The 12,957-nt window shown below is 40.0% G+C and overlaps 1 protein-coding gene across 2 annotated transcripts in view; it reads right to left on the minus strand.

Moving 5' to 3' along the window:
- Window positions 1-2,680: 2,680 nt before the first annotated feature.
- LOC144682834 (interleukin-1 receptor type 2-like) overlaps window positions 2,681-12,957 on the minus strand; it is a 36,237-nt gene continuing 25,960 nt past the window's right edge. For both annotated transcript variants that reach the window (XM_078545605.1, XM_078545604.1), the window contains 2 exons: window positions 11,826-11,963; window positions 2,681-8,586 (listed from right to left, as the gene is read on the minus strand). In XM_078545605.1, the coding sequence (XP_078401731.1) occupies window positions 8,481-8,586; window positions 11,826-11,963 (244 nt within the window). In that variant the 3' untranslated portion in view covers window positions 2,681-8,480. The remainder of the gene's footprint in view (window positions 8,587-11,825; window positions 11,964-12,957) is intronic.

Below are 12,957 nucleotides of genomic sequence, written 5' to 3' on the forward strand. Positions count from 1 at the left end.
CCAAGAGCATCAGCAAGGATACAACAATGGGCTCTGACTATCTGCGTACAAGTATACTTTTATGTACCATCCTGGTCTACACATTGCAAATGCAGATGCGCTCAGTCTTCTCCCACTGCCAGATAGTATTGTGCACTCTCGTTCCACAGGAATTAATGCTATTATTGAACTTGTTAGATTCTTCACCTGTGTGCACAAACCAAATTAGAAATTGGATGAACAGAGATCCAATATTATTGAAAGTCGGAGACTTTGTCTTAAAAGGATGGCCCAACTTGCCTTTATCTGAAGAATTGAGACCATTCCATATCAGACAGATGGAATTGAGCTGCCAAGGCGAGATTTTGTTGCGGGGGTCAAGAGTGGTGGTCCCGCCACAAGGCAGAGAGCCGCTCTTGACAGACCTCCATTGTGCCCATCCCAGCATATCAAAAATGAAAATGCGTGTATGAAGATTTTTATGGTGGCCAGGCATTGGTGGAGATATTGAAAACTTGGTCAAGCACTGTTTCCACTGTCAGCAACAACAGAAGTTCCCTGCTCCAGCTCCCTTGCATCCGTGGGAGTGGCCTGGTTGACCCTGGGTTCAATTACATGGGACCATTCTTGGGTACCACGTTCTTGATAATTGTAGATGCATATTCCAAATGGATAGATGTATATGAAGTCAAGTCGTCAACGTCAAATGCAACTATCGCGAAGCTACGTCACAGTTTCAGCACACATAGCCTACCTGAAATTATCATTTCAGATAATGGCACTGTTTTTCCCAACACAGAGTTTCAGAAATTTATGGATCTGAATGGGATCAGACATATTAAAACAGCCCCTGCCATCCCTCATTAAATGGCCTAGCTGAGAGGACAGTACAAACTTTTAAGTCTGGTAGGAAAAACATATCGGAAGGCACTCTGGAATCTCGACTTTCCCGCTTTCTTTTCAGTTATCGTATGACACCACATTTGACTACGGATTCAACACCATCTGAATTATTGATGAAATGCCACCTATGTACAGTTACACCTGGTGTTTCCAAATTTAGAGGGGAAGGTAGAGTGTAAATAGAGTAATCAAAAATTGAACCACGATAGACACAGCAAAGCTTGCACATTCACTGTAGGTAGCACAGTATTCATGCAAAATTTTGGCTGTGGACCCTGTTGGGTTCCTGGGATCATTGTTTCAGAGACTGGTCCATTATTTTTCCAAGCAAAAGCGGAAGATAGAATCATCTGGAAGCACATAGACCAAATTCATGCCAAAGAGACATTCCAACAACCAACTATTCCGCCTGCGATTAACATCAAACCGTCAATTCCTGAGGTGACTGATTGATCTAGAATAGACATGCCCAATGTCTCTGTAGAGTTGCCAAATCCTGAACTGCCACATTCCAATGATGTGTCTCATGCTGCAGTTCCAGACCCTGTCAATCCTGTTAAGTAACCTCAAGTGGTAAAGCTATGCCGCTCTAATCTCAGAGACTTGATCTTTAATCACCTGAAATTGTATATATATGTACATGTTGTTGGATGTTCAAATGTTTCCCTCTTAATAGAAACTAAAAAACTAGACGTGGAGGAAATGTGGTAACTGAGGGTATAGTGCCTCCTGCTGTCTATCAGGGGTCATGTGATGTTCTCTTAGGCTCCGACCAGTGAACTCTTAAGCGCAGGCAATCTGGGATGAGGCTTCCTGACGAGAGTCCTGATCGAGTGAGTAGCACCTGAAAAGCTCTCTAAAATAAAGTTTAGTTGTTTTTTGTCAAAACCTGTCTGCTCCATCGAGTCATTACAGTAAGTTTAGAAAATTCAAAAGTCAAACTGGTGCCATTAACCAAGTAAATCAGCAGTGACGACAGAAAGTGTTTAGGTTTTAGACAAACTTGGTTCACATCATTTTTTGCAATGTTTAATAAGACCCAAATTCTTATGCTTTTCTACCTTTGCTAAAAATGACCTATTTACTGTTTCCTGTACAAGTCACCACTTATTTGCACACATTTCAATTGAAAATTTATCAGCTGTTAGCCATTTTTTGTCCAGATCTGCTTACAACTACAGCTCTTCCTTACATTAATTGCTTGATTTTATACCTTGGTGTCTTTGGCAAATGATACATTATTAGCAACAGCCTCTATTGTTTCCAAGTTCTGTAAACAGACTGCCCCAAATGCAGTCTCTGTAGTTTTGTAGGCAACTGCGGAGGCATAGTGCACAAGGAAGAGTCCCACACATGAGATAAATGCCCAGTCAATCTTTTTGGTGGTGTTGGTTAAGTGAAAAATGGTACTGTTTGTTAAGGGGAAAATGTTGACTTGGAGAATTCCCCTACTGTCTTCAATGTCATGGAAACTTTAACACTCACTTCATCAAACAGGTGGAAACTTGGTTTAATGCTTGCTTTGAAAGATGGCATCTCTGAAACATCAAGAGTTATTTAACATTTTCATAATGGGGAATGTAACTTCCCAGATTTAAGGGAACAAAAGTTGCTATCAAAGCAACCAAAAGGTCAGTGGAAAAGATTGTTACAACTAAGCTAACAGGGGTGAACTGACTCTCCCTTTGTCCCACTCCTGAGATAGTTATAACAGAGTTCGAATTTTAAAAAGGTGATATTGCCAATTTAATATTTAAGTATGTATACCTCAGTGCAAGAAATAGGCCAGCCAGATTCCTTCAGTGAACAAGAGTTTTATTGCTAAAGTAAAGTTGCAGAAATTACCAAAAGGTTCAAAATGTACAAATATGTCCAACTACCCACTAATACAAAAACAACACACACAATGCCGCCCCTCCATAAGCATGCAAAAAGAAATGAAACTCTGCAGAGAATCAGATATTAAAAGCTTGGCCAAGTAACAAGTCAGAAAAAAAAATTCTTGGGAGTGTCCAGATGCTTCCTTACGGTCCTGCCCACAGTAGTTGCTGGTTCTTGGGGGTTTCTCACTGGAGATGGTGCAAAGGACAGTGGGGATGGATTCAGAATTCTCCTTTAAGAGCCCATGGTTTGCAGCAATAAGGTCTTCTGGTAGGTTTTCCAAATCACAAACAGCGCAGCTTTGATGAGAGAGCTTTCAGAAGAGAGAGAGGTAGGGTAAGGATGTTCCCCCTGTGGCAGTCTCTCTCTGATTATAAAAATCCAGTATATATTTTACACCCAAGAACTGAACCTCTCTCCGAAAGCTCCATAGACTCAATGTCTCCATAAAAGCAGCTTGTGTCCTTTACAAATACAACAAAGTAGCTGCTGTAAGCCAGTGTCCTTTGCTCAGCAAAAGTGTCCTTTTCAAAAAGTTCAATACATATATATGTCCACCATATTTTATGTAACACATCTTCATGACAAAATGGTTGTGGGTAATTGTGATTGCAATAGTAAAAGATGTTTCAGTTATGAAGTTCGAGAACAATGAAGAATTACTCTGTAGGGCTGCTAAAGGATTCTTCAGGGAAGATTCAGATGGACTCCCAGCACATGGAAGAGAATTGAAATGAATACTTGGTATCAGTCTTTCCTCCTACACCCTCCCTCCTTTAAATCTGACGGCATCACCCTTCTCCCTCAAATAAACATTTGACCTCACTGTCCTTGTAATCTACTGCCCCATCTCCAACCTCCTATCCTCTCCAAGGTCCTTGAATATGTTGTTGCCTCCCAAATCCACGCCCACCTTTCCTGGAACTCCACCTATGAATCCTTCCAATCAGGTTTCTTCCCCTGCCAAAGTACAGAAACAGCTCCCATCAAAGGCACAAATGAAATCCTATGTGACTGTGACAAAGATAAACTTTCTTTCCTCATCCTGCTCGATCTGCTTGTAATTGTTGATTCAGTTGGCACTGTCCTCCTCCAACATCTCTCCACTCTCATCCAGCTGAATGGAACAGCTCTCATCTTGTTCTATTCCTATATATCTAATTGGTGCCAGAGAATCATTTGTCTCTTCTCGCTTCCACACTGTAACCTCTAGAGTCCTTCAAGGATTTTTCCTTGCCTCCCTCCAATTTCTCATTTATATGCTTCCCCTCAATGACATCATCTGAAAATGCAATGTTGATTTTCACTGACAACGCCAGCTCTACCTCATTACTTCCTCTCTCCACTCCTCCATTGTTGCTAAACTACCAGACTGCTTGTCTGACATCCAGTACTGGATGAGAAGAAATTTCCTCCAATTAAATATTGGGAAGACTGAGGCCATTGTTTTGAGTTTCCACTCCAAACTCCATTTCTCAAGCTACTGACTCCATCCTAGCAACTATCTGAAATTAAACCAGTCTGTTCGCAAACTTGGTATAACATTTGACCCCGAGATGAGCTTCCAACCTCATATTTACACCACCACTCAAACTGCTTTAGTAATATCATCCTTCATCCTCTCAGCTCGTCTGCTACTGAAACCCTCATTCATGCCTTTGTTGCCGCTAGACTCGACTATTCCAATGCACTCCTGGCTGGTCTCACACAGTTTACCCTCCATAAACTTGAACTCATCCAAAACACTGACCCTCATGTCTTAACTCAGAAAATCCCATTCATCTATCACTCTGTGCTCACTGACCTCCAGTGGCTCCCTGTCAAACACATCTTGATTTTAAAATTCTCATCCTTGTTTTCAAGTTCCTCCACCGCCTTGCCCCCTTCCTATCTCTGTAATCTTCTCCAGCACCACAACTCTCTTTGCTATCTTCACTCCTCTAATTCTGGCCTCTCGAGCAATCCTGATTTTAATCGATCCATCATTGGTGGTTGCATCTTCAGTGGGGTCTAGGCCCCAAGCTCTGGAATACTCTCCTGCAATCCTCCACCTCACTTTCCTCCTTTAAGACACTGCTTATAACTTAGCTCCTGAATCAAGCTTTTGGCCATTTGACCTATATCTCCTTATGTGGCTCAGTGTCATATTTTCTTTTATAACTCTCTTGTGAGGCAAGTTGGGATGTTTTATTATGTTAAAGGTGCTCTATAAAATAAGTTGTTGTTGTATAGAATGTGCTCATTAACCAATAGTGCAGTATGTAGTTGGCACTGAAGTTGTGAATGTTGAAAGAAGATGCAAATCTGATATTGAAAAGAATAAGGGATCTTAAACAGAAAACAAATCAAATAGTTGGCCCAGATGGTATTTACCCAAGGTTGCTTAAAAAAGTGATTGCTGTGTTAGGTAAGTCCTTACCTATATATTCAGTAGTTTGCGGGTGTTGGGGATGACTGGAGGAAGGCAAATATTTTAGCAGCATTCAATAGGAAAGTCAGAACCAGGAAATAATTCATGCATTGGCTAGAGGTCAGTTGTAGGAAAAATGCTAGAAGGGTTCATTAGAGATGCTCTATATATCTACCTTGACAAAGAAGGTTATATTAAGGACATGCAACATGGCTTCTGGAAAAGGAGGTCATGGCTCACTAACGTGGTGGAATTCTTTGAGGGGGTTACCAGTTTGTTGGATGAAGGCATAACAGTAGGCATGATAGATTTGGACTGTAAGAAAGCTTGATAAGGTGCCTCACAATAGGTTACTACACATGATAGGGTTCTGTAGGTTTGATGAACAGATTCTGGGTTGGATCAGTTGTTGGTTGCTTTCTCATAGGCAGAAGATTGTTATTGATGACAATGGCTCAACACAGGTTGATTATTAATGCATTCCTGAAGGGTTTGGTTTTAGGGCCATTACTCACATTATATATTTTTGATCTTGATGAAGGCATGTGATATTGCGTGCAAGTTAACGGGTGACATGATTTGTGCTTGTGTAAGAAGGATCATTGAAGAAAATATAACATCTGATCTGGTGGAGTTTATCATGCATTTAAATTAAAACCTGTTGAGAGGGCAAGAGGCCTGAGTTTTAAAAAGTATTAAATCTCTAAACGTCCATGACCAGCATCAAATGGCTATAGTGAAAGCAAATATCAGGATGTATAGCTAGGATGGTACAACATGGAAACACATTATAGTGTCCCTGTGCAAGACTTTAGTTTAGCCCTGTGATGAATCTGAGAATAGTGTTCAGTTTTGGTCCCTTCACATAGTGGGAGATATTGAGCCCCCAAAAAACTTCCAGGGAGGAGCTAAATTTAAAAACCCTGAACTCTTCTGCTAGGCTCGGGGGGATGGATTTTTTTTAACTCTGGAAAATTGTGACTTTAGGAAGATTTGATTTAAATATTTAAAATTATGAAAGGACTAGCTTGTTCACATATGGATAGATCTTTTTTTAAAATTAGGGAAAACAAGTGGACATGCATATAAGCTACATATGCATAGACTTTTGGTCTGTTGTGAGGAGGTTTTTCTCTGCCCAAAAAAATATCAGCTTTAGGTTAGGTTGCTGCCTCATGCAGTGGGCACAGATTTGCTGCTAACATTCATAAAGGAGTTGGGCAAATTCCTGGAGAAAGCTGATATTACTGCATACAGAAGTAGCAGGGAGTTGGGTATTTTACCTTGTGGTCATTTTTATCTCCTGGAATTCACTTTTGATCATCTTTGGGGTTTGGGGAAAGACTTTTTCAGAATTGAACTAGAGTTTTTTAATTTTTTTTTCCCCTTCTCCTGGAGATTTTATGGCTGATGGGGTGAAGGGAATACTAGGCTTGCTTAGTTGCAAGGTGGCTGAATGGGACAGAGTTGATTAACCAGCTGGTCTTTCTCTATCTATCTTCTTTGTATTTTCATATGCAGCACTCCCACAATACTGCACTGAATGACAGTCTAGATATCTGTGCTCAAGTACTGGAAAGGGGCTTTAACCTACAATCATCACATAATTGTCATCATCAGTCCCTCGAAACCAAGCTTCATGATTTGTGTGTCATCAGGTGCTCAATAAGTCAACCCTGGAACTACAAATATTAGAAGGGAACCAAAAAGCAATAAAGATGAACAAGGTAAAAGTGACATATCCTCTTGTTTTCCCTAATTTTTAAAAGATCTATCCACATGTGAACAAGCTAGTGCTTTCATTATTTTAAATGTTTAAATCAAATTTTCCTAAAGTCTACAATTTTCCAGAATAAAAAAAATCCATCTCCCCGAGCCTAGCAAAAGAGTTCAGGGTTTTTAAATTAGGTATTACTCAAGTGCTCCTCCTCAGAGGTTTTTCTGGGGCCTCAATGTCGCCCACCATGTGAGGGGATCAAACTGAACACTATTCTCAGATTCATTATAGGGTTAAACTAAAGTCTTGAACAGGGACACTATAGCGTGCTTTCATCTTGAAGCATCCTGGGCAGACCGGACAGAAGTTACCCCAGTGAAGGGGGATTCCCGAACCAGGATTCTGCTCTCTCTCCATCTGCTTTTGCTGCTTTTCTGCAGCAGGGTTTATATGCGGTCACAGTTTCCAACTGTGTTGTGGCTTGTTGAATGAGGTGCTAACACATGGTACAGTTTGTGGCAAGTTCCTCCCACGCACTGGTGTCATTTTTTTCCCTTTTCAATGAGGCGCTCACAGAATCACAGTACAGAAAAAGCCCATCGAGTCTGCACCGACACGTGAGAAACACCTGACCTACCTACCTAATCCCATTTACCAGCACTTGGCCCATAGCCTTGAATGTTATGACGTGCTAAGTGCTCATCCAGCTACTTTTTAAAGGGTGTGAGGCAACCTGCCTCCACAACCCTCCCAGGCAGCACATTCCAGACCGTCACCACCCTCTGGGTAAAAAGGTTTGTCCTCACATCTCCCCTTCTGCCCCTCACCTTGAACTTGTGTCCCCTCGTGACTGACCCTTCAACTAGGGGGAACAGCTGCTCCCTATCCACCCTGTCCATGCTGCTCATAATCTTGTACACTCTCAGGGTGTCCTTAAAACATTTTCTCTGTCCTCCTTGAGATCTGGTAACATTCTTAAATTGTGTAAAGAGGATCTAATTCAGATCTAGTTCAACCATCTGGCTCAGAGGTGAGTGCTACCAACGAGCCAGACCGACAGAAGGCAATAAAACTGCAATAAAAGTAGCTAGGCACTAAAAAGTATTACTTTGCAATTGGTACTAAAGATATTTGAAGCTGTACCAAATATACATAATGTTCTAAGAAATTTAATAAAAGCATGATATTAATTATTTGGGTAAAACATAACATGAAAGCAAAATTGATTTAAACCAATTACTAATAAAATGTACACATTTTAATAAGTACAAGTAATAATTAAGTGTAGCCACATTGTGTTAAGTTTTGTGTTTGATGCTATGGTCTTATTTTTGTGATATCTATGGAGAAAAAACCTTTACAACTGCAAGGAATGCAAGTATAATCTTTTTTGACTACTGTGAAATAGCAACATAGAATGTAAAAACATTTGTGAAAACAGAATAAATCTTCACAACATTGTCTCATGTCAACACTCCCAAACCCCTACAATACAGCATGTACAAGTGGTCGTAATTGCCAGTATATTGGCCAGCATTTTCAGAGAAAGTTGCTAAGGACTTGTGAAGGTGAGTTTTGGAAGATACTTGATCAAATATTATGAGGGAGCCAGAAAGCAATAAAGATGAACAAGGTAAAAGTGACAAACGGAAATCCTGTCAGACTGAAGGGCAGAACTTCCTCAAGGTTGGCATCCCTGAAAGAGAAATGACAGTGAATTAAACACTGAAATAAAAGCAAAATACCGTGGATGCTGGAAATTGAAAGGAAAACAAAAAATGCCGAAAATGCTCAGGTCAGGCAGGACCTGTGAAGATGGAAACAGCGTTTATATTGTGCTTTCGTAATCATAGCCAAACAAAGCAGAAACATTGGAGGTAACTGTCAACTTCATTGCCTGGGCAGTAACCTGGCAGAGTAGATCTCTAATTTGTTATAGAAAGTACCCAATTTTTATTCCACTGATTTCAGGGAGATGATCTGTTTTGCAAACTATAGCCCATTTGATGAAGTCAAAAATTACTTCCATTACCTTCTTGCTGATCACATACAAAATTCTCCCTCATTTATTCAAAAAGCTGTATGGAACTAGCTTCAATGGAGCTTATTGTACCAAAATACAATAAACAAAACACCTTACACATGTACAGCAGAGGGGCATTCGGTAGTTTCACGCCAATAAACTCTTGATATGGTGGACTAAAGTTTCAGGATTTTCTCGGGTCATAATAAAGGATTGGAAACTAAATGGAAAAACTCACTTAACAAAGGACAGATTTATGTTGAGTTTGTAGGTCCTTGGAATGTGGAATAAAGAGGATTGTTGTTTAATAGAAGTATTGAGCTATTGCAATGTTATACCTATAAGAGTGCATTGATCAGATAATGTATCATTTAAAATACAAACTACACCAATTTGATACATTTAGAACAAGGTACAATCAGAGGGAGGGTACTTGTTTTTCAAATTCTTGAACTATTCAGATTTAACTTTAAACTGTCAGTATGAGTGTGGCTTTACTGCAGTTGTATATAAGTTGGAGCCATGATTTGTGTGTATAAAGTTCAGGTTTTCCCTCATGACAAGTTTTCAATATTATATTAGTAGTTCGACACATCATTTTAGATTTTTGTACTGTGCTACAAGTTTATTTTTTACATATTTTGTTTAGCAGAAGTTACACAAAGTTTAGAAAAGTTCAGGATAGGATAGTTCTCCATGTTATGTGAATTTTGCAAGATATGGAATTTTCTGAACAAAGATTTGAATAATTAGGGCATTTTTCACCAGAACTGAGAAGATTGAAAGGTGATTTGATAGAGGCCCACAACACTACAAAGGGTAATGACAAGATAAATAGTGCTAGGTTATTTTAATTGGTAGGAGAAATTGTATCCACAAGGCACCCAGTTAAGATAATTATAAAAGAGTTTCACTGACAGTGGAGTGGAGTGGTGAGAAATTATTTTACATGGAAGGTGGTCAGAATGTTGAATGGCCACAAAGCAGTTTGAAGCAGAATTCATAATTTCTTTTAAAAGGTCATTACCTTAAGGTAGTTAGCTGTGTGAAAAGGAGAACCTTTAAAAGGTATGGAGAATAAGAAAAGTAGGATTAGACTGGTCCATGTTGATAAAAAAGACTGGCAGAACTTGATGGGCCAAATGTCCTGTTCTGATGCTTTAACATTCTATGATTCTGTGAAAGACTATTCTATTTCTCACTGGGGTGTGTGGGAGTAATGACCAAATCAACCTGTAGCGGTCTTGCGAAACCTAATTAATTATTCAAGACCTAGATGAAGATTACTTATTAATTCTCTCGGCAAGGGAATAGTCTGTGGTGTGACCAACTGAAGAAGAAAATGGAATATAAGAATAAAATATCCTTGAAAAAATAAAACATGTTTGGAAAAGTGTCAGCAATTGAGCCATAATTTTTAGTAATTGGAATTGATCTCCATCAGCTACACAAGAAAATATTGAATGTTCACCACAAGTTGATTTGTAGTTGTGACTCAAATATAACTTTCAGCTGGATTTTACAATCATAGATCATCACAAATATATAACATTTGAACTGAAGTTTGGACATAATGTGCTGATTTTATATCACTACCCAGAACAAAACATGTAAACATGTAGGGCGAAATTTAATCAGGCTTATTGGAGCGGACTGGCACTCATGGAAGGGGCTGTAGAATCTTCAGGGAATATGTGAGGAGTGAAATGCCCATTGCCTTCCTGACTCCCTGCAATTCAGTCAGAGGTGGGGAATGTAGAGTATAGCATTCCCACCAAGAAGCCCACTGAGGTCCTTAAGTGGCTGATAAAAGGCCTCATTCCACCACCCCTAATGCTCTGCCCGGGGTGGCCCTTCAACATATGGGGAGGCCGCACAGTAAAAACTGGCAGCCTCCTTATGGGCTCCGGGGTGCCTCCTGATCAGGCATTCTATGGCCCAGGGAGGCTTCCCAGGTGTAAAGGCCACCCCCCCACCCCCCTTAAACATGCCCCCTGCCCACAGTGACAATACCCCCTGCCCTCAGTGACAATACCCCCAGCCCCTCGTCAGGTTTCTGCAGCCTCCTCCATGGTGGCTGGTTCTGGCTAGCTGCTGTATCTGCAGGGACCAGTACTCCCTGCAATGCTGAGAGGTGCGACTGAAGAGCTGCCAGCCTTTGGAGATGAAATCTTCGCCCTTGATGGGATGGAAAATCCTGGTGTCAGGCACTTAATTATTTGATGGACATGGAATTGTGTCGGAGCTCTGGGAAACAGCCAGGGTGGATTTGCCCCCGGCTTTTCGGCCTGCCATCAGGGCCACAATCGCCACCATTAGTTTATACATTAATTAGAGTTGAAACCAGTCAAGCCATTAATCCAACATAAACTTGACAAAAATAACATTGTACCATCAATCACTTCAGTGCAGTGATAGGACAATGACTCGTGCTCATGATTCAGTCCCCAGATAGACAGTAATACTTGTATAACGTGAAGAGCTAAGTGGAGACAAAATGCTTCATTGTAAATCTGGAGGGAAAAGAATAGAAGTTCAGCATTTCCATCCATTCCTGCATGTGGTTCCAGATTATCTGTCCATACAATGTCACAAGGTGGTGTTGGAGGAGTTCAAAATAAAAATGAGAAAAGAAAATATTTCTTCATCCATAATTTGTGGATGTTTTTGAATGCAATTACTCAGGATCTGAGAGTTAAAACTTCCAGCTTTAAACTATTGGTTCCATTAAACTTGGAATGTGATTTGATATCATTTAATATTTGTAGTCAGTCAGAAGAATGTTAAACTAAAAAATGTTTGATTAAAATATGTGTTGGATAACTCTTTAAGTATTGCCTTTTTAGGTTTATTTTAGAACTGTAATGCAACATCATTGATGGGTTAGATCTGATGAAAGGATTTCTCCTTACCTGTATTTTCCGTTTATTTTAGGATCGCATAATTGAGTGGATGCTTGGATTTTACAAATTTGTACACGCAAGTGCTCACTAGAATGATGCTGATCAGCACAAAAAGAGCAACCACAAAATCTGATGCAACACTTGAAACTACAAAGAAAACAAACCTACGTTACTACAGATAAGACAAACCAATATTTGTTAGCAAATCTATTATGCTTAATTACAATATTTTATTCTGAAAATGTAATAAGCTTCCCTGTAATCCTCTTGCTAAACAGAAGGTTTGAAAAATATCTTTACTTGTAGGAGACAAGTTTCACTCTCAACCCTGTAAGCGGCAGGAGCATTTCAGGAAGTAGTTCTGCACATGAATGGCTAAGTGTGCCCCATTTACTGACAAAATGCATTGGGCGAGGCAGCAAAATAATATGGCTCATCCCTGCTCGAGTAGTGAAATAATTTCGCCACAACTCACCTGGCACAGAACTTCTCTCGTGACGGGAAAAAAAGGCAAGTAAAACGTTTTAAACCACATCCTCGCAATTGTTTTAGGAAAGATTTCCATTTACATTTGCTGGAATAACTGCACTGGGTCTGGGGGATTTTCAGTACTCAGGTTGGTGCCCCTCCATTCAGTTTCAAGGCTGTTTCTGTGTATAATGGTGCTGATATCGTACAACACCGTCGATAGCCAGGGACATCAAAGGTTAACATTTATATTTACACAGCATATCCACCTCTGGCTAAAGTAATACTTATTTCATTTATTGTAAGAAATTGCTTCCAATGGCAAATATGCTGATAAAGCTTCAGCTTAAAATTTTCGAAGGCACATACCGTTTTGAAAGATGATTTCACTTCCGATTCCCCAGCCCCTCCCCCGTACTGATAGTGAAATGCTCTAGAAACAACTGGTTGGAAGGAAAATTTGCTAGCTAGTGATGTGACTGCCTAATGTAACTGGTTTCAAATGTGTTTGCACGTGAGGGCCCGCTGCTTGTGAGTGTGGACTTTTAAAACATTTTAAAAACGTGTTCTACAGCAACATAGCCCAACACACCAATGGTGGGATAACTGAAACAAAAACAAAAATATCTGGAAAAACTCAGTAGGTCTGACAGCATCTGCGGAGAGGAACATA

The sequence above is a fragment of the Cetorhinus maximus genome, chromosome 7, assembly GCF_964194155.1.
Source record: "Cetorhinus maximus chromosome 7, sCetMax3.hap1.1, whole genome shotgun sequence".
Taxonomy (NCBI): domain Eukaryota; kingdom Metazoa; phylum Chordata; class Chondrichthyes; order Lamniformes; family Cetorhinidae; genus Cetorhinus; species Cetorhinus maximus.